At 54.1% G+C, this 19,303-nt stretch overlaps 1 protein-coding gene across 5 annotated transcripts in view; it reads right to left on the reverse strand.

Annotated features, from left to right (window-relative positions):
- Nucleotides 1-1,378: 1,378 nt before the first annotated feature.
- The window catches only part of JDP2 (Jun dimerization protein 2), a 38,831-nt gene continuing 20,906 nt past the window's right edge, over nucleotides 1,379-19,303 (reverse strand). For all 5 annotated transcript variants that reach the window (XM_047737627.1, XM_047737629.1, XM_047737630.1 and 2 more), the window contains 2 exons: nucleotides 9,656-9,760; nucleotides 1,379-2,514 (listed from right to left, as the gene is read on the reverse strand). In XM_047737627.1, coding sequence (XP_047593583.1) covers nucleotides 2,329-2,514; nucleotides 9,656-9,760 — 291 coding nt within the window. In that variant the 3' untranslated portion in view covers nucleotides 1,379-2,328. The remainder of the gene's footprint in view (nucleotides 2,515-9,655; nucleotides 9,761-19,303) is intronic.

Here is a 19,303-nt window from a genome sequence, read left to right on the forward strand (position 1 = left end):
GTGCTGTGGCAAGTTTTCTTTTATTATGAAATACACCAAGCATACAGAAGAATGTGACGATATCACTCCCCTCTGACAAATTCTAACATTATTCTATATTTGATTCCGGTTTTTTAAAATAAATGAAATATTACACGTACAGTTGAAACCCAGTGTCCTTCTTAGCCTTGCAGATGCTGCCTTCGGCCCCCTCTTTCCCCTCCCCACAGGAGCGCTCCCCATTACTGATTTTGATATTTGATTTTGAGAGCAGTCCTGTGCATGCTTTTATAACTCTACTATCCAGTTCTGTGTGTACCCGTAAAAAGTAAAGCATCAGTTTACATGTTCAGGAAGATTGCATACATGGTAGACTGCATATAACCTCTTGCAAATTGCCGTCCTCTCCGGCTCAACACTGTGTTCCTGAGATTTATCCGCACCGACACCTGTAGCTCTGGTTCATTCTTTTTAGCTGCTGAATAATATTTGATTCTATAAAAAATACAATTTGTTTATCTGGTCTTCTCTTCACATGTATTTAGGCTGTTTCTAGTTTCTCTATTACAAGCAGAACTTCAGTGACACCTTGTCCATTTCCTGTGCTCGAGTTCCTCCAGGGCACAGACTTAGGAGGGAAATTGCTGGGTCAAAGGATGCGTTTCGGGTTAGCATCACCGGTAATTGCCAAATTGCTTTGCACAGGAGTCACACCGATTTCCCACTAGTGGCCTCTGTAAGTTCCCTTTAATTCGTATCCTGACCGACACATACTGGTTTCTGCCCATCTGATTGCTAATGGGTCTTGACCTTCTTTGGGGTTGCACGATTGATTCTCACAGCAACTCTGGGCGGAGGCCTTATTTATGACCACCTGGCAGGAAGGCACGGGGAGGCCCAGGGAGGGGATGAGGAGCTCAACACCGATGACTGTGGCCATGCAGGAGCCAAATGAACCTAGGAATCGTGAATCCCAGCATTTGTTGCTAGAGGAGCTGAATACAGAACACAAACTCTGCAGCCACCTTTAGAGAACAGAAGATAGGAAATCATTGGCACTAGGTCATAAGTAACAACTATCCACACTGGCAGAGAACACGATAATTGTCATTTTATGGTGACTGCTCAGCTCCTTGGAGACTGGCTGGCACACACAGGGCACGCACTCGGGACACTCGCAGAGGAAAGAAGCTAAGGAAGTACTGCAGAGTTCTTGAACCTCTCTGAGTCTCGACTTCCGCATCTGTAAAATGGGCACATAAACACTTACCTGGGAGGGCTGTGGTGAAAACCAAGGGCCCACAGCAGATGCTCCAAACATCCCCTGATACCACACACCGGGAGGCCCCCCTGAGCGTGGCTGCACCCCACTCCCTAGGCAGACACCACAAGAGGCAGCTGAGTAGGTAAGAGTAACGTTTACTGAGCAATAAAGGACTGAGTACTATGAAGGGTTTACCAGGATGGAAATGCACCCCACACCTGCCCCGGCCACCCCCAACACCCAGAGACGACTACAGTACTTAGGGTTACACAAAATGGCCATAACTGCTGGATATCTGCTTGTAACAAACAAACCATAGCATATTTATACTATATCACATCGAGTGATTATAGAAATCCATATATATATTGCTTGTATAAAATCTTTTTTTTTTTTGTAAAAAATATTAAAAAAAAAAAAAGAAAGTATAAAAAAACATGTGCAGTTGAAAGCCCTGCCAGGACAGCCAGTCTGTAAACATTCGGTGAGTATGTGCTTTGGAAGGGCGCCTGCGCCTCGTGCCCGCAGCAAACTCCGGCAGGGCCGCGGAGGGTGCGTCCTGGCTGCCGCTCCCAGCGGGACCCACGCTGGACCCTGGTGGCCTCGCAGCAGGGTCGGAAGGCAGGGCCGGGGGCAGGCAGGCTGCAGTTGGTCTCTGAGTTCCATGCCCAGCCACATTTCGTTTGCAACTCAAGGCTTTTCCTGGCTGCTCCGAGGTCCCTCCGCGGGCACCCAGTGGAGAGGCCAGAAAGGCGCCCCAGGCCATTCGCTGGGATGTCTCTTTGGCCAGGGGTCTCTGTCCTGCCTCCTTCAAGCTGGGCCCCAGGCACGGCAGCTCCATCCGAGGGTCTACTTTGGTCTCAGCGCTTGGTCCTTCTGGTTTTGTCAGCCCATTCTTCCCCTTGTGTGGCTGATCGGAGTTTCACAAAAAAAGAAAAGCCCGGCCAGCGCTGGCTGGGCTGAGCCTCGTTGTCAAGTTTGTCATGCAGCAAGGAAGGGCCCTCTGGGAGCCCTGGTTCTCTCCCCTCTTCCCAAATCCTCCTCCTCGTCCTCCTCATCCTCCTCCTCCTGCTCCCAGCCCATGGTCACTTCTTCTCTAGCTGCTCGAGCAGCGGGTTGCCTTCAGACTCAGGGGTCTTGACGCTGTCCGTGCGGACAATGCAGGTGGGGCGGTGCCGGTTCAGCATCAGAATGAGCTGCTGTCGCTCCTGCTTCAGCTCCTCGATCTGGGTCTTCAGCTCCGCGTTCATGAGTTCCAGCCGCTCAGATTCCTGGAACAGAGATGGGGCTGTCAGCTCTCACTGGGGACCAGCTCTACCTGGGGAGGTACAAGGCATCCCCGGCTGGCCTCTGCCTGTCTTCTGCCTGTCACATTCCCACTGGAGGAAGCTTTGGGCCCCTGGGGTAAGTGATTTTCTGCAGCAGTGCCCGTCACAGTGGTGACACGGGCCGGGGTCAACGTGGGATGAACCCAGGTTATATTCCGGGGACCAGCCCATCTCTGGTCCCACCTCCCTCCCCTCACTCAGTGCACTCCAGCCACAGCGACTTCCTTGTTATCACTCAAATATGCCAACACGCTCCCGCCTCCTGGCCCTTGCCCCAGAAACAAAGGGTGGGAGAATAATCAGGGCCCAGGGGCACTACAGCAGGGGCAAGAAGGGTCCAGAGGGGGTGAGACATGGCCCACAGTTGGCAGTGCGGTGGCGAAGTGCTTAGATGTGTGATGTGTAACTGTACGTTGGGGCCAGTGGGATCCCCAAGCCCAGTGGGGTCATGTCATTCCTCCTAAAACATGGGTTTTCTGATTATTAGCCCCAAATCATTTAAACAGCCTCTTCTTTATCCTCTGTTATCTAGAAGTTTTGCCCATTGGGAGGCACTCAGCTGCCATCCTTCTGGATCCAAAATAAAGTTTCACATCTCAAGTGAGATTCCCAGTGAACTTCCAGCTTAGCTGGAGTCCCTTTTTCCAAGGAAAAAGAGCCATGCTGGCCATTTGATTTTGGGGGCGTTCACCCGTTCGGAGTGTGGATAGGTGATGAGCATATATACCAATTCAAAACAGTAAAGACTGGAAAGCTCCTGAATGATGTTTATGGGACTGTGTCTGAAAACCGGCAACCAGTTCGAGAGCTACAATTTACAATTTTCGCCCACTGGTTCTCAACTAGGAGTGGTTCTGCCTACCGGGAGACATTTGGATGATGACTGGGGACGTTTTTGGTTGTCACAACTGGGGAGGGGGTTGCTGTTGGCATCGAGTGGGTAAAGGCTGGGGGGGACGGCCCCACAAGAAGAACCATCTAGACAGAATGTCCACAGCTGAGGCTGAACAACCTGTAGCAGGCAAAGGACAAGCTGTGGTTGCGGTTGCGTGTGCGACAACTGAGCTGGGTGATGCCAGCTTGGGTCCAGGGGCTGGCCCCTCTGCCCGGTGGGGCCAGGCTGAGCAGCCTCCTTCGGGGGGCCCTCGGGAGGTGCCCACACACATCCCAGGGCTGCTGACTGTCTCCCACCCGCTGGCCTGCCTGAACTGTCCTTGCGCTGGTCTCTCAGGTCACAGCATGGGAACCCAGGCAGCTCAGACGGCCAAGACACACAGGCCTTGTGACCAGACACTGGGGGAGAACAGCATCGAAAGAGGAAAAAAATGCTCAGGGGGAAAATATTAAAAACCAGCTATGGTGGTTTTTGGTTCAACAGGATGAAGCACGGCGGGGAGGCTGGCCCTGTCCCCTGTTCTCAGAATTCCAAGAGAAATCATCTCCGGGAGCCGGGAGAGAGCCCACGTGAAACCATGAGTCCATGACCCATCAGTTGGGGTCAAGTAGCTGCTAATCTTGGGTGCCTGCTCACTGGGTCTAATGAGCTCGTGACCTTGGGGACTTCTCTCAAACCCTCTGACCGTCTGGTTCTCCTGAGCCAAGGTTTTAGCTCCAAGTTTGAGTCCTCGGAGGCTCTGTCTCTAGAAGTCTCTGCTCAAACACCCACCAGCATTTGTGAGGACTTGCAGGTACAATGAATGTCTTGGGGACCAGGACCCACACAGCGGGGAAGAGCTTACTATGGGCCCATCAGGGCTGCAGGGTTTAGAAGACCTTCTAAGAGGCCTAATGGCTAGGTCTGGCCTCAGGTTTAAAAAACGGTTGAGTTGAGAGGGTCGGTTGGTGTGGAGGAGAGGGGACATCAGGAAGGGAGCTCTGAGTGAACACGGACACAGACACGGGAAATAAGCTAAAGATGTGTTTAGGAGATGAGATCTTCCACTGTGACCATAGGTCACTTTAGGACAGAAGGGCAGAGAGCCTTCTGGAAGGTGAATTTAGAGCCACATAAGACAAAGCTTCAGGGTTTGGAATCAGAGTCTAGAGCAAGTTTCCTCACTACCCTGAGTCTTTGTTATCTTAAATATAAAAGATGATGCTTGTGGGGGATTAAAGGAACTCAGGGAAAGCACTTGTCAACTGAAAGATTAGGGTGGCTTAAGGAGGAGGCTCAACTTTAAGTGTTGAGCAAGGGCCTCTGAAGAGACAGAAGGAGAAGAGGAGTAGGATGGTTCAGAGAGGCCTGGCAGGCCCAGGTGACTGGATCTGGAGAATGAGAGAGGCTGCCTGGGGGAGGGGTCCAAGGACTGCGGTGGGGGACAGGGCTGCTGTTTGAGGGTGGCAAGGAAGCTGCTGGGTTGCGCGTGAGTGGACGTTAAAAGTGGACGTGCGAGGTCCGGTGTCAGACACACCGCAATCCGCACCACGCCTCCCCACCTCCTCGACCGCGCGTCGGACCAACGTCATGGACAAACATCTGTGCCACACAGAAACCCAAGTAGGCATGTGGCTTCACACATTCATTCATCACTGGAACGGCACTGTGTTCTGTTGGTTTTAAAATCTTAGAATATATCGTGGACCATCCCAAACTCTGACCGGCGGACTGTCAGAACACAACTAAGTGCTTTGTAGTTTTATTTCCTTATGTTTTATGGGGTGGTGCTATGTCTTTATTTATTGGGAAAGTAGAAGCTGAGTTCAGAAGAAACTTTTTTTTTATTTTTTTAACCACAATTGTAGAAGTTGTCTGTGGTTTTATAACAGCAACTACCTGGTCTGTTTTCCTAATTAATTAAGAAACGTGGGCTAGGGGGCACCTGGGTGGCTCAGTGGGTTAAGCCCCTGCCTTCAGCTCAGGTCATGATCCCAGGTCCTGGGTTCGAGCCCCGCATCGGGCTTTCTGCTCGGCAGGGAGCCTGCTTCCTCCTCTCTCTCTGCCTGCCTCTCTGCCTACTTGTGATCTCTCTGTGTCAAATAAATAAATAAAATCTTAAAAAAAAAAAAAAAAGAAACGTGGGCTAGGATCTTCACATGTTAATTACGAAGCAAATAACTTTGCTTGCGTTTTTGTTTGTTGTTTTGCCTTCTGGTAGATATTTATTGCCCTAGAGAAAATGAAACCATTTGTTGTTTTAGAATAGAATTAGTGCAAGCGAATGAACATTGTCTCTTCCACTGTGCTCAGCAAAGGCTGGAGAAAAGATACAGGTGAGGGGCTGGGTGTTCTGGCTTTTCATCCTGGCTGTGGGGCCTTGGCCAAGTCAATTCCTTTCTTGGGACTTCCGTCTCCTCCCAGAAAATAAAATGATTGGCCCAGGGGACTTTCAGCATTAAGATTCTCTGATTTTATCTTTTTTTTTTTCCCCAAAGATTTTATTTATTTATTTGACAGACATAGATCACAAGCAGGCAGAGAGGCAGGCAGAGAGAGGGGGAAGCAGGCTCCCTGCTGAGCAGAGAGCCTGATGCAGGGCTCGATCCCAGGACCCTGAGATCATGACCTGAGCCAAAGGCAGAGGCTTAATCCACTGAGCCACCTAGGCGCCCCTCTGATTTTATCTTTTAAAAAATAGTTACCCTAATGCACTTAAAGTAGAGTTCTGCTTCCTAACTTTTTTGGTAAGTATTGGGAAGAAGGCTGGTATGGCCCCTCCTGAGCCCAAAAGACCTGTCTGAATTAAAATCCCAACTCTGCCACTTGAGCTATGTCCCTGTGAACCAGACCCCAATTTCCCTGAGCCCGGCAACCCGAACAGCGTGCTGGCAGGAGAGGAAGCCCCAGGCTCTAAGTCCCGCCTCAGCTGCTGTGGGGGCTTGAGCAAACTTCCAGCTCTCTGAGGCTCCGAATCCTCGCTGGAGAGTGGGGGCTACCTTACCACCTTCAGGGTCGTGAGATGGAGCCCCATGTTGGGCTCTGTGCTCCGTGGGGAGTCTGCTTAGGATTCTCTCCCTCTGCCCCTTCTCTCTCTCTCTTTCAAATGATAAATAAATCTTTTTAAAAATAATAAATGAATAAATGGCAAGAGAATTCCTCAGGTCTGTGGGCACTGGCCATCAACACAGCCATCTGCGTCTGTGTCTTAAACCTCACACCCAACTCTGTTTCTGAGGCCAGAGGGGAAGAGAAGAGCACGGGAGGAGACCTGGACTGGGCTGGGTCCAGACAGGTCTGCCCAGACCTGCCTCCCAGACCCCGAGGCCACCAGGGACACCTCCACAGTCAGGTAACTGGCCTTCTCACTGCCCCAATCCCTGTTCCACACTGCAGCCGGAGGGATCTTTCCAAGGCCTGTCTCTCTCCAACGGAAACCTTGCATTGCTCTCCATGACTGCATAATCCATCATCATAACGGGGACACTTGTGAGAGTGAAAGCAGGAGTTATTGATAAATAGGCCAGGACCAGAGGCATAAAACGGGATTGCCCTAGACTGTGCAGCACAGAGGATGATCCTACATAGCGAGGACTGGGGGCTGCCTGTCCCTCCGTTCTCCCCCTTGTACTCTACATTGTAGCTACAGTGTAGCTACAGCTACACTGACATGTTTTTCAATTCCGTAATCATATCCTTAAACACCTCCTGCCTCTAGCCTTTGCTTGCACTATTCCTGCTAAGCCCCTCCATGCTGTCCTTCATCTCATTAGCTCCTGTGCCTCTTTTATGTCTCGATAAGCAATCTTTCCTCAGCGGGGGCTAGGCTAGGACCTCGCGGCATGTTCTATCAGCCCGCCCGGCTTGCCCAATACCTGACGCAGCGCGTATGACCAGTCCCCGCTTCTATCTGCTGTCCCATGCAGACGTCACCTGCTTGTCTGCTCTGCAGCGGGTACTCACTACACACTGCATGGGAGGAGGGAGGGATGGAGAGCTGGAGGCAGGGATGGATGGATAAACAAAGGGATAAATGAATTGCAGCTCTAACACTTGCTAGCAGTGTGACTTTGGGAAAGTAATGTGACCTCTTCTGAGCTCTAGGTCAATCTCTACAATGGGGATAACCAATGTTTATCTTACTGGAATGTTGTAAGATTAAAGGAGGCATGTGAGATGTCTGCATACAGTAGGTGCTCAGCAAATGTTCCTGGAATGTGAAGGACAGCTAGCAGCATTCATCGGGCGCCCTTCACTGCACCAGTGTGTGTTCACTTGGCATATCTTGCCTGCTAACAGGCTGTCAAGCCCTGGAAGGCGGGCATCTGGTGTGAGACTTCTCCACTCCCTGCTATGCCCTGCCCAGCTCTTCAGGCACTCAGGGCTGGAAAGTAGGTGCGGGACCCTCCATCCGTCTTCGGGCCTATGGGAGACCTTTGCCTTGGAACCTTCTTGAAAACTTCCAGCCCAGTGTTGGTCTACCATCTCTTCCAAGAAGGCTCCCCAGCTCTTGGAGTCTAACTCCGACCTGTCACGGCCATTTGCCTACCTCAGATACTCACAGCCCACTGGTGTACACATGGCCCCATGCTATCTACACCTGTGACCTTGGATTTTCTCTCGGCTTGTTGCAAGCATGAGAAGAAACCCGTATCTTCCTCAGCATCAGAGAAAACCAAGGCCATGTGAGCCTTCTGTCTCCAGCTCCCACAGGAGAGACTATGTCTGCTCCTTCCTATGTGTCCCCCATGGCAGCTGGCACAGTGCTAGGAACTTAGTACATGTCTAAAAATGTCTGTCAATGAATCAACGACTGAGTGAAAGAATGAACACACGGATGGGGCGCCTGGGTGTCTCAGTGGGTTAAAGCCTTTGCCTTCGGCTCAGGTCATGATCCTGGGGTCTTGGGATTGAGCCCCGAATTGGGCTTTCTGCTCAGCAGGGAACCTACTTCCTCCTCACTCTCTGCCTGCTTCTCTGCCTGCTTCTCTGCCTACTTGTGATCTCTGTCTGTCAAATAAATAAATAAAAACCTTAAAAAAAAAAAGAATGAACACAAAGATGAATGAATGAATGAATTAGAGCTAGCAGAGTGTTAAGAACAAATGCTTTGAAGTAGCCTCAGGCTTGAATCTCAGTTCTACCACTCAGCTGCTGAGGGTCCTGGGCAAGTAACTTAACCTCACCGTGCGCTAGTTTCCCCATCTGTAGAGAGATGATAATGAAGGCACCAACCTCACACAGTTATCATGCCAACGAAGAGATAATACACTCACAGGACTCGGCACACTGCCCGACTTTACAAATGTTAGCAACGGCTGCTACCTGCTGCATCCCACAGAACAGAGCCGGACCCACGGATACTGGTGTTACTATCATTACCTGGTAATGAACAAGCGATCCAGGGTAGGACGCTGGAGACTACCAGCCTGGACTGATGAGCGTTCCTGGTCATGTCCCTCCACCGATATCTATCATTTTTGAGACGTAGCAAAGGCTTAAGAGCTGGGACTCTGGTTGGGGGCTGGGGAGTGGTTTGGAGAACAAACACCCTGCTTGGCACGGTCCATGTGAAAGGGTCAGGACCCGCTTTGAGGGCCTGGGCAGGGGGTGGGGGAAGGTGACCCCCTCTGGTGGTCTTCACGCATGCAGAGCTGGGTCGGACCCCAAGGTCCCTGGGGGCAGAGGCTTGGGGGTCCCCCTGGTGGGGAGGGGAGGCTGAGGCCAGCCAGGTGAGATGCGGGGCTTGAAGAGCCCCCTGCAGCTCAGGGTGCCAAGTGCCTCTCTGGTGCTAGGAGACTCTCCAGGTGCCAGGAACACCGCTCCCAGCTCAGCAGCTGTCGCCTACATCTTTAGCATACGCCCTAGACGACTTTGGCAGCCACCAGGGTTTCGAAATGAGTAGGCACCATCCTAGGCCATGTGGGTCAATCAGCACCAGGTCTGATCTCATAGAGGGGACTTCGCTCCTCCCAGCTTCTCTGGTCTTCCGGGGATCTGGCTGGGCGGGATCTGAGGCCAGTGGCCTTGGGTCGTCTTGGGTTGGGGAAGGGGCACTGGCTGGGAGGCAGGGAAGAACCAAGGGGTAGCGGCCGTGGGGACAGATGCCAGCAGGTCCACCTCGATCCCACAGGCTTTGGCGACAAGCTCACTCTGAAGAACGAGACGGGTGCCCCGGCCCCCACCACCCCCCACGCTCACCCCGCTCACCCGCTGCAGAAACTCTGTCCGCTCCTTCTTCTTGTTCCGGCATCGGGCTGCTGCTACTTTGTTCTTCTCCCGTCGTCTTTTCCTCCGTTCCTCTTCTTCATCTAGCTGTGAGGGCACAGAGCCGCGGTCAGATGGGGAGGCAGGCCTGGAGGACAGCGTCCCTCCTGACACACACAGACGTATGGACCGCCTCCTCCTAACTCACGTCTCGGCAGAACGTGAGCCGTCCCTGCCTGCCAGCCCGCGGCTTCCCGGCTGGTGGGATGGAAACGTCTCCCAGCCAGCCCATGGGTCCTTCTGGAGCAGGTGGGCAAACCTGGGAGGGGTCAGTGGCCCCGGAGAGCAGGGTGGTCGGGTTCTGCCAGAGTTCAGGAGGCTCCGAGCCTGGCAAGTCTACTCACACAGAAGTCTCTTGCCCAGCCCAAGCCTACTGGGCACTATTTTCCAGGCCAGTGGTTCCCAGGCACTTCCTTTAAAAAATGCCTTGGGCATGAACACAGATTTCACATTCTACTCCCACGCACTTCCACCTCCCCGGGCTACCCTCCCTCCTGCTTCTTCCAGAGGCTCCCATCTACCTCCTGGTGCTCTCAAACAGACTCCCCAGTCTCCTCACCCAGCTCTGATTCTTTTCCTGTCTTCTGCACACTCCTCCCCTGACACCTACCTGTACCCCAGGATCCCAGGGCTCCCCAGAGTACCCTGCGCTGGACACAAGCAGAGGGGCTTCCTAAATCTCCAGCTTGACTTGCTTCTCCCCCGGGACACCTTAGAAAGTTCCCCACGCATAAAACAGGGCCCATTAAGGGAAGGTAGCAATTTACAGCCCACCAACCCTGACTTTCAATGGAAGTTGCAGGTTCTGTTGTTTCCTTAGTAATAACAACAAGAGCTGCTCTCCCATGCCTTTTTGTTAAATGCTTCCCACACAGGTCATGCTATCCTCACAATCAATGAGGAAGGTCCTGTTGCTGACCCATTTTACAGTTGGTGGGACTGAGGCCCAAGGCCATCCAACTAAGAAATGGCAGGGTTGGGATTTCAACTCAGATTTCTCTGACTTCAACCTTCCTGCTCTTGACTGACCACAGGCCCCACACAGCCCCATCAGGATCAGTTTGATGCTATGCCTCTCGCTGCCTGTTAGCTACGCGGAGGATCTGGAGGACACACGGGACCAGCTGGGCAGGGGGCAGCCTAGAGTCAGAGGCCACTAGAGAAGTCAGTGGATTGCTCTGGGCTTGCCAACTCTCTCACTTCTCGAGCCAGTGGGGGTGAATCTGGCAGCCTGAGGCCTGGAACAAGGTCTCAGCCCACAGGGCTCCAGGCCAGGAAAATAAACAGCCTCTCTCCGTGCACTCCCGGCATGCTCTAGGAGCTGAGGACCCAGAGCCTGGCCGGAGACCAGCACCCACGGCCATCAGCACAGGCCCCGGTGAGGCAGCCCTTTCTCCTCCACCACCTCTGAGCTTTTCCCTGACCCACGCCCACCCCTCCTGGGAGGCTGGCGGGAGAGGCTCCTTGTCAACACCGCCACACCCAAGCACCTCCCAGCCCCTTGGCCTCCTTTGAAACAGAACCAGAAGTGACAGCCCCTTTGGCTGACCTGCATCTGGGAAAATAGAAACCCGGACAAAACTGATTCCACCCAACCCCAACCTCACCCCCAGCACCTCCGAGGTAACCGTGACGACAGGCAGAGGGAAGGAACTGGAGGAAGTGGCTGGCAGTGCAACCTCCCCTCGGCCAGGAGGGTTTGCCCACAAACTGCCAAGCCAAGGGTGTGCAACCCGGGCAGAGTGCGGGGCTCATGGGGCCCGGGCAAGCCGGGGTCCTGGCAGGGAAGCCACTTCCCAGGAGATACAAGCTCTGTCCTCCAAGACCCCTCTCCCCACCCCAGACCTGCACAGAGCCAGACGCAAACGGAAGCTGCTCCTGCCACCGATTCGAAGGGGCTCAGTGCTGGGCATTTAAGAGCTCAGCTGGGCCAGGCTGATGCCCACAGGGGGGCTGCTCCAGCCTCCCTGTCCCGCCTCATCCACCCCCTCCAGCCATCACCCTCTCTCCAAATGTCCCCCCTTCTCCAAGCCAGCTGGGCCCTCCTGAGATGACCTTCCTTTCCTCCTTGAACTCTTACTCGACCTTCAAGAGCAAATGTCACCTCTCCCAGGAAGGCTCTTCTGACTCCCCAGAAAGAATTAACTGCTTTGTGTGGCCACAGCACTGAGTACCCCCCTGTAAGAGTCTCTCTCACGTCCTGTCATATTTGTCCTCCCCGCTAGGCTGAAGGATGGGGGACCTGAGCAGCCCCAACACCTGGCCAGAACACGGCGCTTCATACGGGCTCAGAAAATGTTAGTCAAATGAATGAAATAAAAGATACCAGGGAAAGACGGCACAGCCTTGGATTCTAGAATTATAAATGCGATTTATTGCCTGTGTTTGTCTCTGCATTAGCCTTTCCCCGGTGCTAGTAAGGAGCCCTTTCCACCAGGGTTGGCCTCTTCGGTCTGCCTGCAGGAGGCCAGCAAAGCTTGGGGGTTCAGTCCTGTCTTCCCCAGAAGCACGTGGACCACAGAGCCTCGATCCGGGGCAGGCCCCTGATGTGTACGGCGGGTCTGCACAAATCCTGAGTAGGCCTGGACACAGTCTGGGCTGGGCAGTGAAGCTTAACCCCTGCTAAAGTCCCACGGCCCCCCAGTAACCTCCAAGCCCACCCCCCAGGCCTCTCCTGCACCCCTGCTCCCTCTCAGCTGACATCTCCCAATAAAGCCAGAAATGGCCCGAAGCCCCACGACCACACCTCCCCCAAGGACACTGCACAGCGTCTTCCCCAAATCCTCCTGCCGCTACACAAGAGCCCTCCGAGAACATTTGGAAAACGGCAGCTGAAGTCCTGCCAAAAATAAGAGGGGAGCTGGGCAGTGCCCTCAGCCTTCTCTTCCCCATGGGCACTCTGTGTCCCCTGCCTGGGCCAGAAGGGAGACGGCCCTGCACCGCTGCCACGGCCTCCACCCTCCTCCCAGCCTTCCCTCCCCACAGGTCAAGGCTACTTCCCGCTGCTCCGATGTGCCCCAGGGTCCCTCAAGCACTTGGCCGGGAGGGGTGAGGCAGCAGACAGTGTTCTCGGCACACACAGTTCAGCTCTCTAAAACTGGAACCCCAAAACGGGGCATGACGATTTGTTTTCTGCAGATACAGCTGGAATTTACGAGAGTATTTAAGAGGGAGGCAGCTGGACACATTTAAAGATCCAGGAGATGGGTGCCTGTTCTCAAAGTGAGCTCCGGCTCTCCCCAGTTCCCAGGAAGGCCCAGGGCAAAGCTGTCGGTGTTCTGGGGTGAGAAGAGAGGGTACCCTTGTGCCACACTTCCCATTGGCCCCTGTGCCACACTTCCCATTGGAGGGACAGGCTAGGGGACCCATAGCCGAGAGGGTCCTCCTGCCAGGCAGTCCCCCCTCAGAGAGGCTATTCTCAGAGCTCTGCTGTGGGGCTGGGGGACATGAGCCCCTGACCACGGCTGACTGGACGAGATGTGATCGGCTGACCAAGCTGGGCTGCGTTCACTCCTGGAAATCAGAAATCTGAAATCGGGCTGCTGGGCCGGGGGGCAGCCAGCTTCAGCCCCGGGGCCCTGAGAAGCAGAAAGACCAGGCTGCTGATGTTCGGAGACGAGCAGAAACCAAATACCCTGTGTCGGGACAGAGACAAACACTCAACCAGAGAGGGGTGTCGGGGAGACAAAAAGAGGGAGTGGGTGACAGAGAGGAAAGCAGGGCCAGGCCCCCGGGTGCAGCCAGGGAGGTGCCCAGGACACACAGCGAGGGAGGCGCTCATTCTCGAGCTCACACAGGCCCAGGGCCGGCACCCGAGACTGACTGCCTCCTTCAACGGCCTCTTGCAGGGTATCCTGTTTGCCTCACCCCGTCCAGGCCCTGAGAGAGAGTCCGTCTCTCCCGAAAAAGAAGGTGACGACAGAGATGGAGAGGAAAGAGAGAAACACAGAGACAAAGAGGCAGAGCCTTTAGAAAGAGGAACACAGAGGCATGAACAGAGGTCGGCGGTTCATTCAGGCCGAGAGGACAGACAGCACATGCGGAGAATCCTCTGGATTCCACCCCTGGAGGGGCCCTTGGGTCCTGCCCCTTGGGTCCCTGATGCATACCTCTGAAACTACCCTGAAAAATTCCTCTTGTGGCCTGGAGGGAGTTTGAGAAGGTTTCCACCTCTGGGACACCAGGGTCTCTTCCTTAGGAAATCAGGTGATGCCAGATAATAATGGAGGAGCAGAAGGTGTCCCCCAGGGATTCGGGATTGGGGGGAATCACTGCTACCCAGGAGCCATGCTTCTAGAACGCTGAGAATATGGCAGAGCTGGGACGCAGAAGGACTTGAGCAAACAGAGGTGGGTCACCTCAGCAGGCATCAAATCCTTGGGCCTAGAAGTCCCAGCAGGCTAATCGGTCTCAGGAGACCATCTAGGACAGTCCTGTTACCCTCCCCCGTTTTTACAGATGAGAAAACAAAGATATCAAGGCTGCCTGGGGGGCAGGGACAGCTTCGAATCCAGGCCTTTTGGCCTCAGGGCCCAAGCGCCTCTGGCTCTTTGAAGGGCTGGTGGTCTCTGTCACGGCCCCCCTGTCCTTTCAGCTCCCCTCTGCTGGAGACCGGACTGTAAAGCTTCTGGCTCTGAGGGCCATGACTATGTTGTTCTCTTTCAGATTTGGGTCTTTTAAAATAAATACAATTCATTGCACAAGGAACGCTGGATGGGTCCCGTCCAAGCTGACCGGCTTTGAGGAGGGGCCCCCCGCCACTCCCCTCTCGCAGGCCATGTGGCTTTCACGTGGTGGCAACCTTCACCCAGACTTGACTTTGAATTCTGATATTTCATAAGCATTTCCAAAAATATATCTGGCAGGGCCCACAAAGAGATAGGACAAGAAAGAGTGATGACGCTGTGTAACCCGGGGCACCGGACATAGGGCCGCTCTCCTACGGACGGAGCAATGAAGGCGAGAGCAGTCAGGCAGGCGACAAGCAGGATTGCGGGTGGGAGGGGACCAGAACAAGCCCCCAACACTCGCCAGAGGGCCGGAGGTCTGAGAGGCCATGTCGTGCGCTAGGAACCATAGCACGGACAGAGAGAAGCAGGCTGAGTGGAGACTCAGGGCATCAGGGCGGTTAACCTGGCCTTCAGGGCCTCCGAGGCCTGTGTGCTCCTAGGCAAGTCTGGAGCCCAGACTTGAGCCCAGACATGGCCTCTCTGAGCCTCTATGTCTCCCCGTGCAAGGAAAGCACTGAGCACTACAGCCCAAGCTTGTAACAAGGACTGAGTTCTAGTCCAGAGCCTGGGACACAGGAAGTGTCCGCCACATGCCAGATCTCGGGCCTGCCTTCCCAGGTGAGGTAGGGAGACAGTGCTGGCACAGCCTGGGGCACACCCGCCCCCCCATGTGGCAGAATCTGGCACAGGAGACCCAAGGTGGGGGGAACGTGGAGGGAGGGAGGCTTGGGGGTGCTTCAAGGCACACAAGCTGTCCTTAGCAGCCCTACAGCCTCCACATTAAGCCCCAGCCGGGCACACTAGGGTCCCACCCCCCCACAGGAGCCACACAGCACGGAGGAGCCACATTTCAACACCAGGGACCCACAGCACCCTGGGAAGTAAACACCCAAATACCAAACATACCAGACATTCCCCCACATAAACAGGACTGCGCTGAGCCCGGGCTGCGGTTCCTCGCCACTCCCCTGTCCAGCCACGCATCCACACAGAGCAGGGCAGTTTAAGGGCAAGACCTCTGCAAGCCAGCAGGGCCAGGCCCACAAGCCTCCTCCTCCACAATTCCTCCTCCCCGGGGGGAGGAATGAGGAAACCCCGGGGGCCTCCACCCAACACCGTGGCTGACCCCACCACCCCCACCCCGCAGGGGCCAAGCCCCCCTTCCCATCAGCATCTCTCCAGAGCTGAAGCCGCTGGAAACCTTCTGCCCTCCTCTCCTGTCTTCTCCAGCAAGCCTCCCCCTCTCTCAACGGCCGTAGTCTGGATGTCAGCTGTGAAATCCTGGGCAGGGCCGTAAGAGAAAATTCAAGCCAAATGGTCAGTCTAAGGCTCGAGTTGCAAACTCAAGTCACCTCCAGGGGCCAAGCAAGGAACCATTAGTAAGGGAGGAGGGCTGGATGGGGCTGGGGTCTGCAGACAGGAACACCCCAGCTGGCCCCACACCGGCCACATGGCCTCAGCATGGACAGATCTTCCAAGTTTTCAAGGCTTGCTGAAAATATGAGTTTTTAAGTAAAATCTTCCAGTTTTCAAAGTTGGCAACAAATTCCATCTTGAAAAGAACACTTTAAGGGCTGAACTTGTGTGGGCAGCTGATTTAAGGACCCCCAGCAGGGGACAGACCCCGGCAGGGTGGGTCCTCAGACACTTGGCTCTAGTCACCGAGATGTCCCCCTCCATGACCGTGGGTCAATCAGTTTATCTCTCCCGTCCTCTGGCTCATCTTTAACAAACACAATATCGCCTACTTCTTGCTAACCTTCAAACACCTTTCTTTGCAAGGGGGGTTTTAGGGGCTTCATCTCACAGGCAAGGAAACAAGGCAAAGGTCAGCCCAAGGTTGCCAAGCCAGGAGCAGACAGGGCTCCGAATCCATGACGTCACGCTGCCTTCCGACAGGGGCTGGAGTCAAATCTCCCGCAGGCGGCAGCCAGCTCTGACGTCCTCGGGTTTTTACTCACCCAACCTTCAAGAGCAGTGTTGGTCTGACTGAGGGGAGAGGGAGGAGGATGTGGGAAGGACACCTTTTCCCTTTTAAAAAGTTTCAGAAATAGTCACTTCACAGATTCTTAGAGCCAGAAAGGGGAAACCCCTAAGCCAACCCCTGCATTTTATAGATGAGAAGACTGAGTCCCAGAGAAGGGAGTGGATTCCTCCAAGGCTCACGCTCGAGGGTAGGGCCTGGGTCCTCATGGACGAGTCCAAAGGATGCTGCTTGCTCAGCTCTCCCCTGCCCCGGGGGCCTTCTGGCTCTACCTGACTCCCTCTTTCTAGAATTCTCTGTGCTCTGGAAGCACAACCCTGACCTCGTCTGTCCCTCTTCTACTTCTCTGGCCTCTCCTTTTCTGTCCATTGCCCAGGAACCTCTTCCTGTCCCCGTCAGGCTGATGTCTCCCAGGGTCCCACCCTTGGCCTGTGGCTTTTCTCACTCCACGTGCACCAGCCACGGATCACTGTGCTTTCGACCACCGTCTGTGTACGAATGCCAACCAGATCTCTGGCATCAGGCCGAAACATCCAGCTGCTAGTCTGGGTGTTCAATCTGGATGTCCCTCAGCCCCTCAAAGTCTTTATCCTTGATTAGCTACTACTCTGCCCTTCTACTCTCTGCCCCAGGCTGGCACCGTGGCCTACGTGCTCACTGGACTGAGACATTCAGGCCTCCCCGCTCCCTCATGTGTCCTCTTTATGTCCAGTTTTGGCTACCCAGGCCGTCCCATTCTACATCCTGAATCGTCCTTTTCCCCATTGCCACTTTCCAGGCCTTCCTTCCCTCTCTCTCTCTCCTAGACCTCCTAGGCGGCCTCCTGACCCTGCACAGCCCTATCCTCCATCCCAGCCACGGGAGGGGAATCTTTCGAGAATGCAAATTTGATCCAGTTACCGGTCTTGGGTTCTCATTACCCTCAGGATAGAGCTCAAGCTCCTTAATGTGTCAAGTAAGGGAGGCTTTGACTTGGCCTCATGAACTCTGGTTTCAGCGCCCATCTGTCCCCCCCACCCTCCATGTTGCTGCGGCCCTGACCCTCTCCATACCCCACACTCCACAGGCCACATGCCTTTGCTGTCTCCTTGGCTTCCTCTCACCCTGTACATTCAGCTCAAGCATCACCACCTACAGGAAGCCCTCCTTGGTTCTCATCCCTTCCAGGCTGAGGAGGTGTCCTTTTGCTCTGGGCTCCCATAGACCTCTGAGCTTATCCTGGCCCCTGTCGTGCTGTATTGTGACCTTAGTTTCTGCCCCCTCCATGAAACTGGGAGTTCTGTGAGAGCATAACACGTGTCTAGTTGGCTTTCTGTGTGCTCTGCACCTTGCTGAGTCTGTGGCCACCCGGAGTGCTCACTAAATGTTTGCTAAAAGGAGGCCTGATCCACAGAGCTGGTGACCTGGGCGAGACTCCTCACGCCCATTCTGTGCCCTCTCCACTTCAGCCCGGATGTCCCCACAGCCAGGCTACAGCAAACACACCCACCTAGGAGCAAACCCACGTGGTGGGTGCCAGGCTCACTCAAAGCATCAAACCAGCCCAGCCAGCCACCAGGTGAAGGCTCTGAGTGAGCAAGAGCTGCCAGGGGCAAGGCCTCCACCTGCCAGGATGACTCACTCGGCTCCGCTGGCGGCGAGCGCAGGTGGGTAGGCACCCGCTCAGCGCACTCGCACTCAGCGTCCACAGGAAGTGGCGGGGAGTGGCGGGGCTGTAAAGTAAGCCCCATCCTGAGGTTCCGGAACTGAGCAGACCTAGAGATCCTAGCACCCTGCGGCACCCACAGGCCAGGAAGCTCAAGTTCAAAGAAGGGGAGGAAGTCCGCCTCCGACCCTGGTCAGATGGTGGCAGGACCAATCCGAACACCACCGCTTCCTAAACACCTTCTAGAGGGAGGGAACGCTTTCTTTTTGTACTGAAAGCCTGACGCTGCTGCCATTGTTGGGGCATCAGAGCCCATGGTGGGGGGAGGGGGGGCGTTTAGGGCAGGGTGGGGGATCAATCCCAACTGAACTGACTTCTCAGTCTCCTTACATCTCAGCAAGACAAAGCATCCCCCTGACCGTGGCCCTCTCAGCCCCCTGTCCTCAGTAAGAACCTTCTCCTGGGTTAAGAGAACCCGGAAAACATTAAGCTGCTGAGGCTTGGGGCTGGTTTCTATGAGCAGAATAGGGAAGGGCTGTTCTCTCAGAAAGCAGCGGAGAACAGCCCGTTTCCACAGCTAAGAAAAGACAGCATTGTGTTTGGAACAAAGCCTGAAGGAGCCAGCTGGGCAGGGTGACACCCATTTGTGGATGGTCCCGCGGAGAAAAGCACAAACGCTGTTCCCGCAAAAGGGAGCTAGGGGCCAGGAGACATGGGAAAAATCACCTTGGCTGGGACGGAGAGTCTAGCACTGAACAGAAAGGAGCTGATGATTGCCAGGAAAACCTTTTGCTAGAGAAGAGCTATTTGAAGAATGATGGCTTTTGTTGAAATACGTCTATTTCAGGCCTGTTTCATATTTATGGTCTGGTGAGGTTTCGTTTCCCACGAGGCCATCAATCAATTTTCTTGCCCAATTGACATTCGATTCAAAAGATGAGAAAGGGAGAGAAACAGTGGCCCCCACAAGACTCTCCCCACCCCAAAAGACTGGTAAGGAGCGGAATATATCTGGCAGGGAAAATCAATTTTCTCAAAAAGAGTTAATAACACAGTTAAAACCGATTCTTTAACAACAGCAGTGTAATATGCCTTGATTATACTGGGGTAAAAAAAAAAAAAAAAACAAACAAAAAACAAAACCAAAAACCAAAAAAAAAAAAACACAGACAAGAGCTCCTGCAAAATGACTACCTACAATTAAATGAAAATGCAGTTGTTGCAAAGAATTT

This window comes from Lutra lutra, chromosome 7, assembly GCF_902655055.1.
Source record: "Lutra lutra chromosome 7, mLutLut1.2, whole genome shotgun sequence".
In the NCBI taxonomy this organism is placed as follows: domain Eukaryota; kingdom Metazoa; phylum Chordata; class Mammalia; order Carnivora; family Mustelidae; genus Lutra; species Lutra lutra.